Source organism: Fringilla coelebs, assembly GCF_963513975.1.
Source record: "Fringilla coelebs genome assembly, chromosome: 14".
Lineage (NCBI taxonomy): Eukaryota > Metazoa > Chordata > Aves > Passeriformes > Fringillidae > Fringilla > Fringilla coelebs.
The window spans coordinates 16,046,051-16,060,319 of record NC_140040.1 but is presented as its reverse complement, the minus strand read 5'-3'; the positions used below and the strand labels follow the sequence as shown (position 1 = coordinate 16,060,319).

Below are 14,269 nucleotides of genomic sequence, written 5' to 3'. Positions count from 1 at the left end.
CATCATGTAAGACCAGCTTTCATTTAGGAAGGAACAGCCTGCACAGTTGGTAAAAGCTTTAAAACTGTCTCAAATGAAACACCATCTAAAAAAATCAAAGGAAGACTCTTTCAGCTTCTGAAGCCTCGTGATGATTAATGGTTGATACAGATACCACCATTCAAACTGGGCACTCAGGGATTAAATGGGATTCAATGAAGAGATGCCACTGGCACTTGTTAGTTTAGGACCAGCAGCTCCCAGATACTGAAAAAGGGATGGTGTCTGTGACTGAGGGAGGGCTACAGAGGTGGGGCCTTGCTTCTTTTCCTTCAGAGATTAAGAGGGCTTTGATCTGTCTGGAAGAGTTTTTTCCCTTGCACAGTGACCAGGCTGAGATGTTACAATCAGCCCAAAAGAAGTGGGAAAGGTTCTAAAGGAAAACCTGTTTCACTGTGAGTGCTGAGGGGTTGGGGAGTAGGAGCTGAGCATTTCTCTGGGGCAGGTTTGCTCTTTGAACCACAGGGGTGGAGCACCTGGGCCTGCCATGCCCACAGCTCCTGCAGTGTGTCCCTCCTGCCCAGCCCAGGGGCTCTGCCAGTCCTGCTCCATCAGCCCCTGCTGGAAGCACCTCTGCTTTCCCTCTGCCAGAGCTGGGGATATGCCATGTTCTGCCAGCCACTGGCTGTGTCCCTGCCAAACATCATCTCCCTGAGAAGCTGCAGGGTGCAGCACAAATCCTGTTGTGCCTGTCTGCTGGGGAATCTGTGGAAATGTGTTTCCATGAGAGCTGGGGCTCACTGTGTCATGCAGCAGGACATGATGCAGCATCTTCCTGGCCTGGAGGAGCACAGTGAGATGGCAGAGATGCTGGATGCATTATCTGTGCTAAGGATTTCTCTCCTTGGCTGGCCAGGTGATAAGCTAATGCCAAACATTTGTAAAGGCTGGTGTGCCAGGTTTGCTGAGCAGTGATTGCTGTGTCTTCTGTTGTGACTGACATTCTGTGGCCTGGAGCCCTGCTAGATCAGAGATGTTTTCCAGAGGCTTCTCAGAGAAAACATTTCTTTTGTTACTAACAGAGAAGAGAGATGATGATGATAAGTGAAGTGTTTTTCTAAGTCAGTTTGATTTGGCAGATTATTTTTCTGTTTCTCAGCTGCTGTTTTTTTTTTTTTCTTCTAGTGTCTGCATTTCATATTAGAAATATTTTCCCACTGTAAAAAAAAAAAATGAAGTCTCCTGCAACTCGCCATGTATCTCTTTGCTTGCACAAAAACATCCCTTTGAGTTTCTGAACCATTTCTGCTGTAGAAAGGAAAAATGAAATTATTTGTCCAATGCTATAGTACTGCCATTGGGTTTAAGGACTTATGGTTCTTTGGCATTTGCTCTCCATTTACCAAAGGTACCCTAATTAACAGCTGCTGTGCTGGAAGATTTCTGCATGGCTCACAGCTGTGTCTCAAATCCCACCTGCTCCAAAGCGATGGAGGTGCACAGAATCATGTTCTGAATGCCCTCTGCTAGAGCCCAGCCAGGAAAGCTCCATAAAAATATAAGGGTTTGAGAGATAATCATCTAAATTTTCCTTGCTTTCCCATCAGATAACTCAGAGCACAAACCACACTGAATGTGGCCATTAAAAGAACTTTCTGCCAGTTTCTTGATCATTCTCTCCATGTTCATCAGGATGCCTCTGGTGAGGGCGTCCCAGGGAAAGGGTGACCCCCAAACCCAGCAAGTGCCTGGATTCAGAGGAGGCTGCAGCTCCAGCCCTTCCAGCTGATCCTCCCCTGGTGAGTAGAGCTGAGTTTGCTCCATCCGAGGATCAGCTGGGAAATGGTATTGCAGAGCAGGCTGTAAAACAAGTGCCAGCCTGAAGTCTGATTGCCAAGGGATGCTGAACCCACCGAGCAGGGTGTGTTTGTGCAGGGGGGCACTCGAGAGGGCAGTGCCAGGCTCAGCACAGGCACAGGGCAGCAGATTTACAGAGGGAATTGTCTTTAAGTTCTCACTGGAATGATTGATCTGGAGCCCCTCGCCCAAAGCTGCTGGGTGCCCCTGGCTGTCCTGCCCCACACTTGCTCTTGCCAGTTCTTGCCATCCACACACCAAATGTCTCAATTTCTATGCTGTATTTCTTCCAGCACATTCCCTGAGGTTGTGGTTCAACTGCATAGAGCATTCCTAATACAGTTCATGTGAGATCTTAGATCTGTGTTTTGTTCAACATGTCAGCTGTGGATAAAGTCATTACAGTGTTCTGTTCACTAATCAACCAGCAAAACAGGAAAATAAAAGGGTAATTGTTGCAAGCTTCCTTCCTTATTTTCATTAGGATGGCAAGCTCAGCTCAAGCTGGAATCTCACAGGTCTCATGCCCCTTTGATGGGGACAGCGTCAAGCTGATTGTCCTCTAAATGAATCCAGTCATAGCTACAGCATTAAAAATTCAACAAGCAATATTTATGTCCCTGCTGTAGCTTATTTGGTGGGGGGGAAAACCCACAGGACTCTTTTTTAAATCCTCATTCAACTCTCCATGTTAAAATACACATTGATAAACCAAATTATCTTTCTTGAGGATACAGTATCAGTTTATACTGGGGAGTTTTGAGCCCCTGGTGCAAGTAAATGATCTAAAATGGAAAATCCTTGCTGTCAGAGGACCTCAGCTGTAGGTTTGTGCTCTGGGATGGACCAGTTGGGGATGTAACTTGTCCCTTTGTTACATGTTGTATTTATTCTATGAAGAGCCTATAGTATTATTATAAAAAGCACTATTGACAAAAGCAGGACAAACTATCCCCAATTCCTTAAAACATTTCTACAGCATAGAAACCCCAGCTGTACAGACATAGTTGACCTGATGGGTGTCTGTGTGCAGCTACTCTTCCAAGAGTAGAAGCACCTAGAAAATGTCAAATCAGCCTGAGCCTGATGCTTTACTGGGTAACACAGGTATGAGGCTGTACAGCAAAGGGGATCTACCCTGAGCATTAAAGAGGCAGAGGAGAGCCTGCTCTTCTCTCTTCTAGCTTGTTGGATAAGCAATATAAAATCAGAGCCGACCTGATCATTCCTAGGGCGCTGAAGACACCTGCTGGAAATGGGAATAAACTGCAGTAAGGATGTGCATGACAGAAGGAATAAAGAACAATCTCTGAGAAGTTTATGTTTACATAGTGCCTAAATTGCTCAGCCAATGCTACAATATTTTCCATTTGAAATTATTATTTGAACATATTTGAATAAATAACCTGTTCATTCCTGCTGTTCTTGCTGCCACTGAGGAACAACATTTCAGTTTCTAAAACCTGCAAGTCTGAATGCAGTCTCATTCCCTTCACCCCTGATGTGGGAAGTCGTGGCAGGAAACCCCAGCCCTTGAGCAGAACCTCCTTGGTGAGGTGCAGCCACCAAAGGCAGACATGATCACACTCCTGACAAGTCCGAATTTCCATCCTGATGAGGAAAATCCAACAAACATCTACACACCCCAAAATACAATCCCTGCTCTGCCCAGCCCTCCTGGCAGTGCAGGGCTGCACTGCTGGAAACCTGCTGTGAGCCTGTGGCTGTGCAGCTCAGGCTGTCTGGAGAGTTTCACAGGGCCTAAACCAAGGCTTTGTCCAAATCAGTTTGCCTGGCACTCATAAGGATGAGCAGAACCTGCTGAGATCATGTTCATGTGAGGCTGGAAAACCTCATATTAGGGCAGCTATGATGATCAAAACCAAAATATTTCAAGGGAGAAATTAAATGCCCAGGATGTCTTCAGGTCATTTCCAGGAAGGTAAAAAGGCAGCACACATTACAGGAGAAAAAATAGCATAACAGGTAATTTGTGTTTACAAAAGAGAAAGAGATACATTCCCACACATATCCTGAGGGCTAAAAGAGCTGAGCTGCTGCCAGGAATTTCCAGCATGGAAACTTTGCCAAGTCCACAGGAGTAGCATTTTAAAAGACACCATTCAACTCTTCTATTTGCACCTGGACTGCAAAGAACCTGATTTAAATTTTCTCCTAGACTCCCTTATCTTTAGAGATGCCAGAGTCAGCTGATCTGTAAAAGGTCCCCTTTTTGAGAAGGATTGTGGTTTGTCCTCTGCATACATTTCACATATCCAGCAAAACATCTCTAAATAAGCACCTATTTCTTTGGGGTCCTTCCTGACTAAAAAAACAGGCAATGACAAGCAGAAAAACACTGTGCACCTTCTTATCTTTACAGCTAAAGGCCTGAAGGAAAAAAGATTTGGCAGCTCCATCATTCCTTTGAGGTACCTGAACTCCATAAGAAAGGACTTGTGCCAGTGCAGAATGCATTGGACAGAAACCTAAAGAGCTCAGTGGCTTTTCCCTCCTTGCTTTGTGTATGTTTGGTGAATCTCTTCTGCATTCAGACCTCTCTGGCCTGGATCAGCTGTGTTTTCTCTGCTTTACCACCTGTAATCCACAACCAGTGCCATTGCAAGAGAAGGATGGGAATACAGGTGAGATGATTTGGTGCTATTTGTGTTAAATATGTGTGGTAGATGGAAGACAAGCCTTTCTGTTGCATTTTGCAAACCATCTCCCCTGCTCTCTGCTTGCTGTGAGACCCAGCTGTGAGATGCTTTGTGACAAAGACCCCAAAATAAGAGATACAAAAAGCATTTATTCCAGAAGCTCAAAATACTGCCCTGATTCATCTTTTCAGTTCACATATACTATTGTATCTCTTTCCTTTTTTTTTAAAGCTTGTATTTACAGCATGGGAATTGAAAAGCATTGGACCTGTAGGCAGTAACAGCTCAAATGCCACATTGAGTAGCAGATTTATTGATCAATCAGGAGCAGTGCCAAGGTGAGGCATGTGATTGGGAGAGCAGAATCACATATCTAAAGACATGACTGTCCTCATTTCAAAACTCACTGACATTCAGTGCAGGTCACTGGTGGGCAGCCTGGTTCTGCAATAAACCTGGAACCACCTTTAATTCTGTTAGTCAAAGCAGATCACTCATACCCAGCAAATTTCCTTTCAAAACACCAAATTAGCATGACAGAAAAAAACTTGAATCGATGGCAAAACCCCAAAATATCTTTAATAAGTTTCAAAAAACCCCACATACCATAAGGCTAGCCCTTCACTTCTCTAAACACAGCTTGTTTGTACAAATTTCCCCAAAATAACTTTTGGTGTTGGGATGTCAGCCATGATCCTGCCTCATGCCTCTTAGGACTGAGATCAAATCCTTAAGAAAGGCTTTGCAAGACTTTTCAAGGCCAAAGAAACCAAGCATACAGTAATTTTCCAAACATGACTTAGTGCTTGACTAGGAGAGTTTGCAAAATTTACTACCTTAAATTGAAATAAATAAAAATCAACCAGTGGGTCCCATTTACCCAAGACAGTCATAAAACCTGATGTTTTGGAAGTGATAAACCTTTTACTTACCTTTGTGTTAAACCTTTTACTAACCTTTCTGTTATCTGCTTTTATTGACCATCCTGGCTCTTCAGATTGCCTCACTTGCAATTCCTCAGTCTGGCAACAGCTCTGATGTTTTCATTTTCTCTTTATACTCTCAGTAGAAGGGGCAAATAATTACTCACCTACTCACCAAATAAATGGCTTCATTTTCCTAAAGCTGGGCTGAATTTTCTAGAACTGAAATGCTGCAAGAAGAACAGAGTTTTCTCTGATTCCAGGAGCAGATAGAGCCCATCCATTTCCCATTTGGTTAAACATCCCACAGCACAGTTAGCTCTAGAGCACTGTAGGTCTCAGTAAAACACAGACAATCTACTGGCAATGTGTGAGCAGTTCACTTCCCAACAGACTGCAGCACTAAATCTTTTTTAAAGCTATTTTTTACAAGTGCTCTTGTACATCTGCCGCCAGACCTATTTCAGGAGCTCAGCATCCAGTTCTCATCTCACACTGGCTTCTCATACTCTGTGCCCCATTGCATGTTCTTTCCATAAACCCAGGGTGGCTGAGAATGGAGAGGAAAAAAAAGCTGTATGAAGGCTTTTCCTGAGCCAGTTCAGAGGAGCATATAAAGGTAGAACTGTCTCTGCAGGAAACAGGGTTTTACCTTGAAGAGTCACTGTGGAGAAACTGAAAAAAGCCTTTTACCAAAGGATGTTTATGCTCTGAATGGTCTGCTTGTCTGAAAGCAAATGGAATGAGGTGGGGAGAGGGGAGCCAAAACCCCAGTGCCACTGCAACACAGCAACTCTGGCTTTTGCAAGATGTTTCTTATCAGACAGGGCACTTCAAGAGGGTCTCATTGTGAGCTAAGCTCTTTGAGAGAAACCCCAATTCTGTCTGCATGCACAAGTTCTACTGTAGTGGTGTAAATAAAAGAATCCACAATCCCATCCTAGTCTCTAAAGCAATGAGAATATTTATATTTATATTTATATTTATATTTATATTTATATTGTATATTCTGATAAGGAAAGTGGATTCATTTGTTTCAAGAAAAATTACTTCTTTCAGTGTATAATTGTGTTCACTCCCTGGGCTATATTATATTACTGTAACTGTGCCAGTAAAAGAAAAATTCCACTTCTAAATGACATTATAATGCTGATTTCAAGCCCATACACAGCCCAGGTACTCACTTCAGGGAGTGTCACTCCTGTGTAGTTCCATTTCTTGCTTCCTCACAGAAACTGCGAGGTTACATCTTCTCAGCAACATATTTTGACTGTTCTCTGGATCTCCTGCTCACATACTATACCCAGGAAGTTAAACCTGCTTCTCCAGTTGCTATAGGTTAGTCATAAATGTGGAAACTCTTTTTGGGTACTCCAGAGGAATTCTAGCCCTTATATCCTTGTGGTCTATCCCAGCAGCTGCAAGGGCAGCTTTGTGATTCACTTTTTGGGAGTGAAGTCCAGCTGAGCTACTTGCAGACTGGAAGAATGCTCAGAGAAAATACTGAATTAGGGGGATTAAGCTTTCAAAACAGAATTTCAACTCTGTTCTTGCAAGGACGTTACATGGTGTACTCCAAAAAGCAGTTTTTCACTCAGGCTCTTGGCCAAGAACTGTCAGAATACCAAATCCATGTTTTCTTTATCCCTCTGTTTCTAGTGACTCGTGTGCTGCCCCAGTAGAGTACAAATCTTTCTCTGTCAGCCCCATTTTGCAGGAAGAAAAGGAGCCTGTGTTAGCAAGCTCAGGTTCCTTGGGGCAGGAACAAATCCATTCTGGTGCTGAGACCTTGAGCACACACACTGAAGAGCCTGTTGACCCAGCTACTGCTCCAGCCTCTCCCAAAGCCTGGGGACAGTTAAGCTCCACATGAAACAGCTCCAGGGTTTTGCAGCTCCCTTATCAGGCAACCTGAAATTAGCGCAGATTAATTTGTCAGGTTGAAAGCTGCAGTGGCTCAGGATCAGCTTCATGTGCAATTCCTCAAGATCTGAGAAGGCACCAAGTGAAAAACTAACTGGAGACAGCTATTGATTCAGCCATCTGCCCTTAATTGACTTATATTGATGCCCCAATACCATTGGGATAAAGTATGGATCAAGCCTGAACTTTGGGCTTGTTCTAAAGGACAGATTAAAACTTGAACTAGACCCTTGCAAAGCTCCTGATTTTCCTCTCTGCCAGCCCACATTTCAGTTCTGGGGTGCTAGTTGGAATGCCAGCCCTTTCCACATTTACCATGGACTGAAATTTGCAGCTGTTTTGGGCAGTTCTGGGGGGTGGGACCCACAACAACCATCTCTGATGTGCTGTGCTCCAAAATAGCTCTGAGGGCTGAGCAATGTTGATCCAGAAGTTTCCCTACACAATCTGCATTAATACCTTGGAGTAGGACCAGCAGAACTAAGTTTGATCATATCAGGATGCATTTATGGAAAGTTTCTTAGGTAATGGTTAAGAGATGTTTGCTGGTTGCAGACTATGAGAATAAAGGGAGTTGTTCAAAGGTGTCCATGACAGACAGGGCAGGTGTGGTTTGCACTGAAAGTACTGAAATGCCTCAGTGGGGGTTGGAAACAGGCAGTACACCAGCATGTTCCTAAATCTCAGCTTTTTTTAATGAAGTAGTAAATCCCTTGATCTTACAGTCCTGATTAAAGACAAAAATGTCAGCAATGTGAGAAGAATGTAATCAAGGCAAAGAGAGATGGCAAAGGGATGTCAGGAAGAGCAACTCTGAAGAGCATGAGCTGCACCAGCCAGCACCCAGCAATGGCTCTGGTGTCCACATTTTAATCAAACCCTCTTTTAATGGGGGAAAAAGAAAAGGAAAAAAGAAAAAGTGGGATAGATGGGAATATTTTTGTGACAATTTCATTTGTTCAGCAAAATCAGGGAGAGGTTCTACTTCATATAGCAATCCCAATTAAAGGCAGCCCCCCAGAAGTCCACAGACCCCTAGGGCAAATGAAAGAGATTCAAACTCAGCATTCTCCAGACTCCAGGGAGACACTGTGCTGCTTCAAGCACCTTGTGTTTTCCTCTGACTCTACAATCAAAACTTGGGAACCTTTGGGAGAACACTGCTACCTTTTGTTCCCCTTAGTAAACCCTGCTGATTGTTGTTCTCACCAGAAATGCAGTCATATCTATCAGGCAGTGATTAACTCTTCATAAACCAATACATGCACTCCCCACATAATGTGCTTTTAATGTATTTATCCTCTGTGTGGGTCTGTAGTTGCAGTGCTTGCATTTAATGAGGGAGCAGCAACCTGGCTGTGCTTCAGTGGAAGGTGCTGGTCATGTCCTGACTTAACCAGGCTGGGGCAGAGCCCTGCTGGGCCAGCCCCTGGCACTTGTGGAAATCCTCTGGCTGCCCCTCCTGGAGGCTGGCAGAGCACAAGCACCCGGTGAGGCAATCAGGGCAGTGTTCAGGGCTGGGACAGCTGAGCTCAGAATGGAAACAGCACTTTCAGATGGGATGGCAGAACAAGGGGGTGTCTTATGCTACAGCCAGCTGAAGCATTAAAGGCGTTTGGTGAGCACGGAGTGCAGCCCAGCCTGCCAGCACACCCTATAAAGCTGAGCTCAGGCAGTCCCTGCTGAGATGGCTCTGGGTGGCCTCTCTCAGAGCTGCTAAAGGGAATCTCTTCAAGCTCCCTCTTAGGGTCTTTCAAAGAGACATGGCACAAACTGGACTTGTGATTTTTCTGCTCATAAGCTTACTACTGCTGGATCAGACCATCAGCCAGGCTTCCAAGTTCAAAGCCAGGAAGCACAGCAAACGTAGAGTGAAAGGTACTGGGTCTGAAGTGGGAGGAGGGATAGAACCTTATAGACTATGCAAATTTACTGTGTACTTTAAACAGCACTGCATGAACCAGAAACTAACATTACACAAATATTTATTTATAAAGAACACTTGAGTCTATAGCATATCTGTCTTTTAAATATTTTTATGTGAGCTAGCAAAGCCACAAATAAGGTGCCAGAATGAATTATGAAAATAGAGCTGTATAACATTTGCAGATATATTGCTCTGTTCTGGCTGTTCACCTCAGTCAACATTATTTAGAACTCACAGGTACAGCTGAGAGAGGACTCTGGCTGATCATTCCTAGTTATGTAGCTACATTGACTAAGATCAGAAAAATGGAAATTCGTGTGTATGGGGGAAACAAGTAGAAGTATTCAGGCTCCAGGATTATTGTTCAGATTTTTGTACCATTTCCTAATTTTAACAGAATGCCTGTCTACTCTTTGTGGAATATTACTCCACTTGTATGAAAAGCACTGTGAAATGCCAAGTCAAACTAATTAGCAGGCTAACATCAATGAATTAGCAGAAGATAAAGCATCAGTTCCCACAGCAAAGCTTAAGAGTAAACACAAAACCACAGAATGTTGTTTAGAAATGTCTGTGCATTTAATTTAAAGATGTATTTCTAATAAAAGCAGCTATGATGGAGGCTCACTGATGGCAAGTATTTGAACTCCTGTTTAATTTTAAGAAAATGTGGCTTTGATAAAGCCATTGTACAAGAAGACTGAGCTGCTCTGGAGCCACACAGTTGTAGACACTTCCTTCTCCTTTGGGATCTCTAGGGTTTTAAGCTTAGGTGTCCTAAGTACAGGCTGCTTATACATTTTTTGTGCTAGCACAGAGTAGCACTGATTGGAGAACAGAGAATTCTGCCTTGGTGAAGCAGGGGGCCCTGAAAGATATTATGATGATTAAAAAAAAAAATTGAAAAGAGGACATTAAAATGGAGTTATGTGCAAATTAGCTTCTTTTCTTGTCCCATCATTTTCTTGGTGCTTTTTTAAGTGCTATAAAATGCTGATTCAGAGTGATTATGTGTTGCTCAAGCCCCCAGGCCCCCTCTGTACTGAGGGATAGAGGAAGGCTGATCCTGGGAAGTAGAGATTGCAGCTCAGCAAGCGCATCTGCAACATTCAGGCTGGGTTTCATTTGTCATTCCTCCCTGTCCTAAAACAAGAGTTGTGTGAAACTTTCATGCTCACAGAAATAACATTGCTTTGAAGAAACACAACTCATGTCCTGCTGTTTTTCATATGTCATGTCCGCACATCAGAGTATACAGTTTCAAAAGAAAAAGGGACATTTTCTGTAAATTAGACACCAACTCACTAAATAATGATTAGCTGTAACAATCCGTGATTTTCAAACAGTTTTTAGGGCAACATCCATTATAAAATAGGAGAAGGAAAGGTAAAGGTGGGTTCCTCATGTTTTTTATAGGAATCCCAGAGGAATGTTTTCATTAAGAACAAATCTTTTAAAAGAATCAAAATGCATCTCAGCTATGCAGAAATCCATGACATTTTGAAACAGCTTTTAACATGAAATTTTTTTCACTGTGTGCATATCTGTTAATTTCTGTATGTTCTTTTTGTGTAAGAAAAAGATGACCTGAAGACCCAGATTGACAAATTGTGGCGAGAAGTAAATGCTCTGAAGGAAATACAAGCACTCCAGACAGGTAAAGCAGCTTATGCTGGTCAGTGGCTTCCAAAAGTTCTCACTGCCTCTTGTCTTCACTCCCACCCCTCTCTTTAATGGAATTTTATGACTGAGGAGTGCAGCTCCATAAAACCATGGTGTGCCATAGCTTTGCCAAGCAAGTGTTGAAGGAAGCATTCAAGTAAAATCATGTCTCAGCTACTGGGGAATGAGTGGTGACTCTCCACTGAGAGCTAGAACTACTTTTGTCTTTGCTATGCACAACTTCAAGCTCTGAGTTTTGTATCATCAAAGGCAGCACAGTGAGGGCTCCTGGGTCTGAGAGTTCAGGTGGTCAGTGAGTTAAGTGCCCAGCTTTGATATGAACATGTATTCAAATGTGAATGTTGCCATAAAACTTCAAAGTTATATCCACTGTGAGTTCAGAAATATTCAGGACCAACGTGCAGAGTCCTTTAGGTATTTAAATAACCAGATGGAAATTTCCAAACAAAATAAGAAGGGTAAATACACATGCACCTACCAGACAGTTGTGCTTTTTCACAGCTGTTGACACAAAACCTGGCATTTAAACATGTACAAGAGGACATTACAGAGGAAATGACATCATTCTCATGAAACAGAATGTATTTTCCTTAGGGATGGTAATATCTGGGTTGTTCAGTTTTATGTCTTGGGTTACATAGAGCTTTTGGGGCTTTACAAAATATTTTTATTTCAAATGTCTAATAAGAAGGCTTTAGAAGTTTCTTAAAAGAGGCAGCCTGTGCTAGACAAGTAACTCTTGTTTAAAAGTAATTCTTGTGTTGCTTCCAGAAGGAGCTTGAGAGGAAGCATGCAGTGGCTTAGAAATGAAACCAGAACTGGGATACTTTCTCTCCTCAAAACTTATTTTGAGCTTTATTCTAAATTTATAACCCACACTGTGCAACTGGAGTCCAATCCTGGCAAAAAGACACCTATCACCCCCCTAGCTCTGACTGTCTTTGCGAATGTCCTTGTAACAACTGAAAAAAGGAGCTCCATTTTTAGCTTATGAACATTTCCAAGACACACCATAAAAATCTGATTTCTTCTTTTGCTTGAACTTCCTGGGCCTCCTTTCCACACAGAGTGAAATGTGAAATGCTGCCACACACCATTTTGCAGCACACCCTCCCTCCCTAAAGACCTCCAGTCCTTATCATTGCTGCAGCATTGCTGAAGTCTCTCTGATCTTTACCATTAATATAAATTTGTTAAAGAGTTCCACATTTAATAAATTACTTAGGCCATTGGACAGGTTAAAATTTGAAGGTTAAACCCCAACAGAAAATTATGAATCTGAAAATGCAGCTAAGGAATGCAGTGAATACTACAACTGGAAATACTAAAAACTTGGGACATAGAATGTGGTCCAAAGTGATTTCCATATCCTATTGATCAGAGACAATTATTTTTTTACAAGAACAGATGACAGGAAATAAAAACAGATTGTAGAAAATATCAGGACAGAAGATGTACATAAGTACAAGGTGATCTTAAGCAATAAATTAAATAATATGCAAGTAAAAACATGCAGGATTCTAAAAATAATTGTTACAAGAACCTATTCCAGGCCTTTGGTACCTTCCTCAGCTCAGAAGAAACACTCCACCAAGGAAGGTTCACCTTGCCATCATTATTTTTCTTGGGAGAATCAGTTTTTCACAAATCTACATTAGAAGAGCAGGAAGGCAAAGTTTAAGGATTCCCTCCTGTGTTCCTGCCCCCACAGACCTCGGGCTGGAACAACCCCAGCAGCAGCTCTGCAAGGCAACTCCAGTGACAGAGCAGCTGCCAAATTAACCCTCTGGTCCATTCAGACTTTACATCAAGACTTCCCCAGCAGAAGTAAAAGCAAACAGATTTATAAATTTAAATTTTTAGAAGATTGAGTCCAGATTGTTCTGTAAGCTCAGTAATAAGTGTGCACTTTTTTAATGCACTTACAGATTTAAGTCACTTTACTGGATTTGGATTTAGAGTTTGAAGGGGGAGACTTTGCTGGAAAGAAAATAAATAAATTCCAAGAGAGGTGAATATGCAATCTTCTACAGATAGAATTACACTTTTAGTAATCACTCAGAGTTTGTATTACAAATTTCAAATCAATATTTTCCTGGTGAGCAGGACACATTTAATACAGCACATTTCTGTCCTGCCTTTGCTTGCTGGAAACTGAGCTTAGATAAGATGGGAAAATTTACTTTACTTAAATATCACCAATATTAAAAGACATTTAGATCTGTATTCACCATAAAGCCAAATATAGATTTCCCGATAACCAATTTATATCTGGTAACAAAACAAGCCTCATCCATTCCATCACTTTCAGGACTGCTGAAATGAAGTAGAAAACGTGTGAAAGCAGCACTATTTGGTAAAAGGGGCACTGAGAACAGGCCTGGGTTATATTTCAGCAATTTGTTCCCAAAGGCACGCTGATGTGCTGGCTGCACACAGGGTCCTACATGGAGCGGAGCACCAGCAGGTAAGCCTGATCTTACTCCAAATTTCAGGCCCACCCTGTGGAGTCAGAAGCCGTTCACTTGCTGAAGGATTTGTCTGCTCAAGTTTCAAGGTGCTTTTGGAAAATTATTATTATTTGGTGGCCGGACTGGCACTGACGTTGCACTCCCGTCTGTTCACAGTGTGCCTCCGTGGGACCAAGGCTCACAGGAAGTGCTACCTCGTGTCAGAAGGCACCAAGCACTTCCATGAGGCCAATGAGGACTGCATAGCCAAGGGGGGAACGTTGGCCATCCCCAGGAGTAACGAGGAAACCAACATCCTTCGGGATTACGGCAGGAAGAGCGCGCCCGGCGCCGCCGAGCTCTGGCTGGGTGTCACGGACATGGCGCACGAGGGGAGGTTTGTGGATGTCAATGGCATGGCACTGCTCTACTCCAACTGGGACCGTGCCCAGCCCAACGGCGGCAAGAGGGAAAACTGCGTCCTCCTGTCCCAGGCAGCCCAGGGCAAGTGGGTGGATGAAGTGTGCCGCACCGCCAAGAGATACGTTTGTGAATTCCTGATCCCATAATCACAGACACAAAAGAGCAGGGCCATGTTTGGGTTATCAACACACACTTTTGCTTACTAACCCTGCCCACTTAGGGAGTGGTGAGTTAAAACTATCCCTCTCCTGCCTTGAACTCGCTCTTTCCTGAAACACAAGTTTTCTCTGTTAATTTATTTTCTATTCATATGCTAAAAATGTTTAGTGAGTACTCTCATTACGTACAGGGATATATATTATGTTTTGGCTTACATCGCATCATATTTTGGCATATTACTTCAGCCTGATGTTTGGGCTCCTTCACCTGCTATTTCTGTATTTT

At 42.9% G+C, this 14,269-nt stretch overlaps 1 protein-coding gene across 1 annotated transcript; it reads left to right on the top strand.

The window, feature by feature from the left end:
- Window positions 1-9,105: 9,105 nt before the first annotated feature.
- CLEC3A (C-type lectin domain family 3 member A) lies at window positions 9,106-13,971 on the top strand (the record flags this gene model as incomplete). The annotated part of the gene is made up of 3 exons (XM_084215196.1): window positions 9,106-9,220; window positions 10,846-10,926; window positions 13,580-13,971. The coding sequence occupies 3 exons, from the start codon at window positions 9,106-9,108 to the stop codon at window positions 13,969-13,971; spliced, it is 588 nt and encodes a 195-aa protein (XP_084071322.1).
- Window positions 13,972-14,269: the final 298 nt, after the last annotated feature.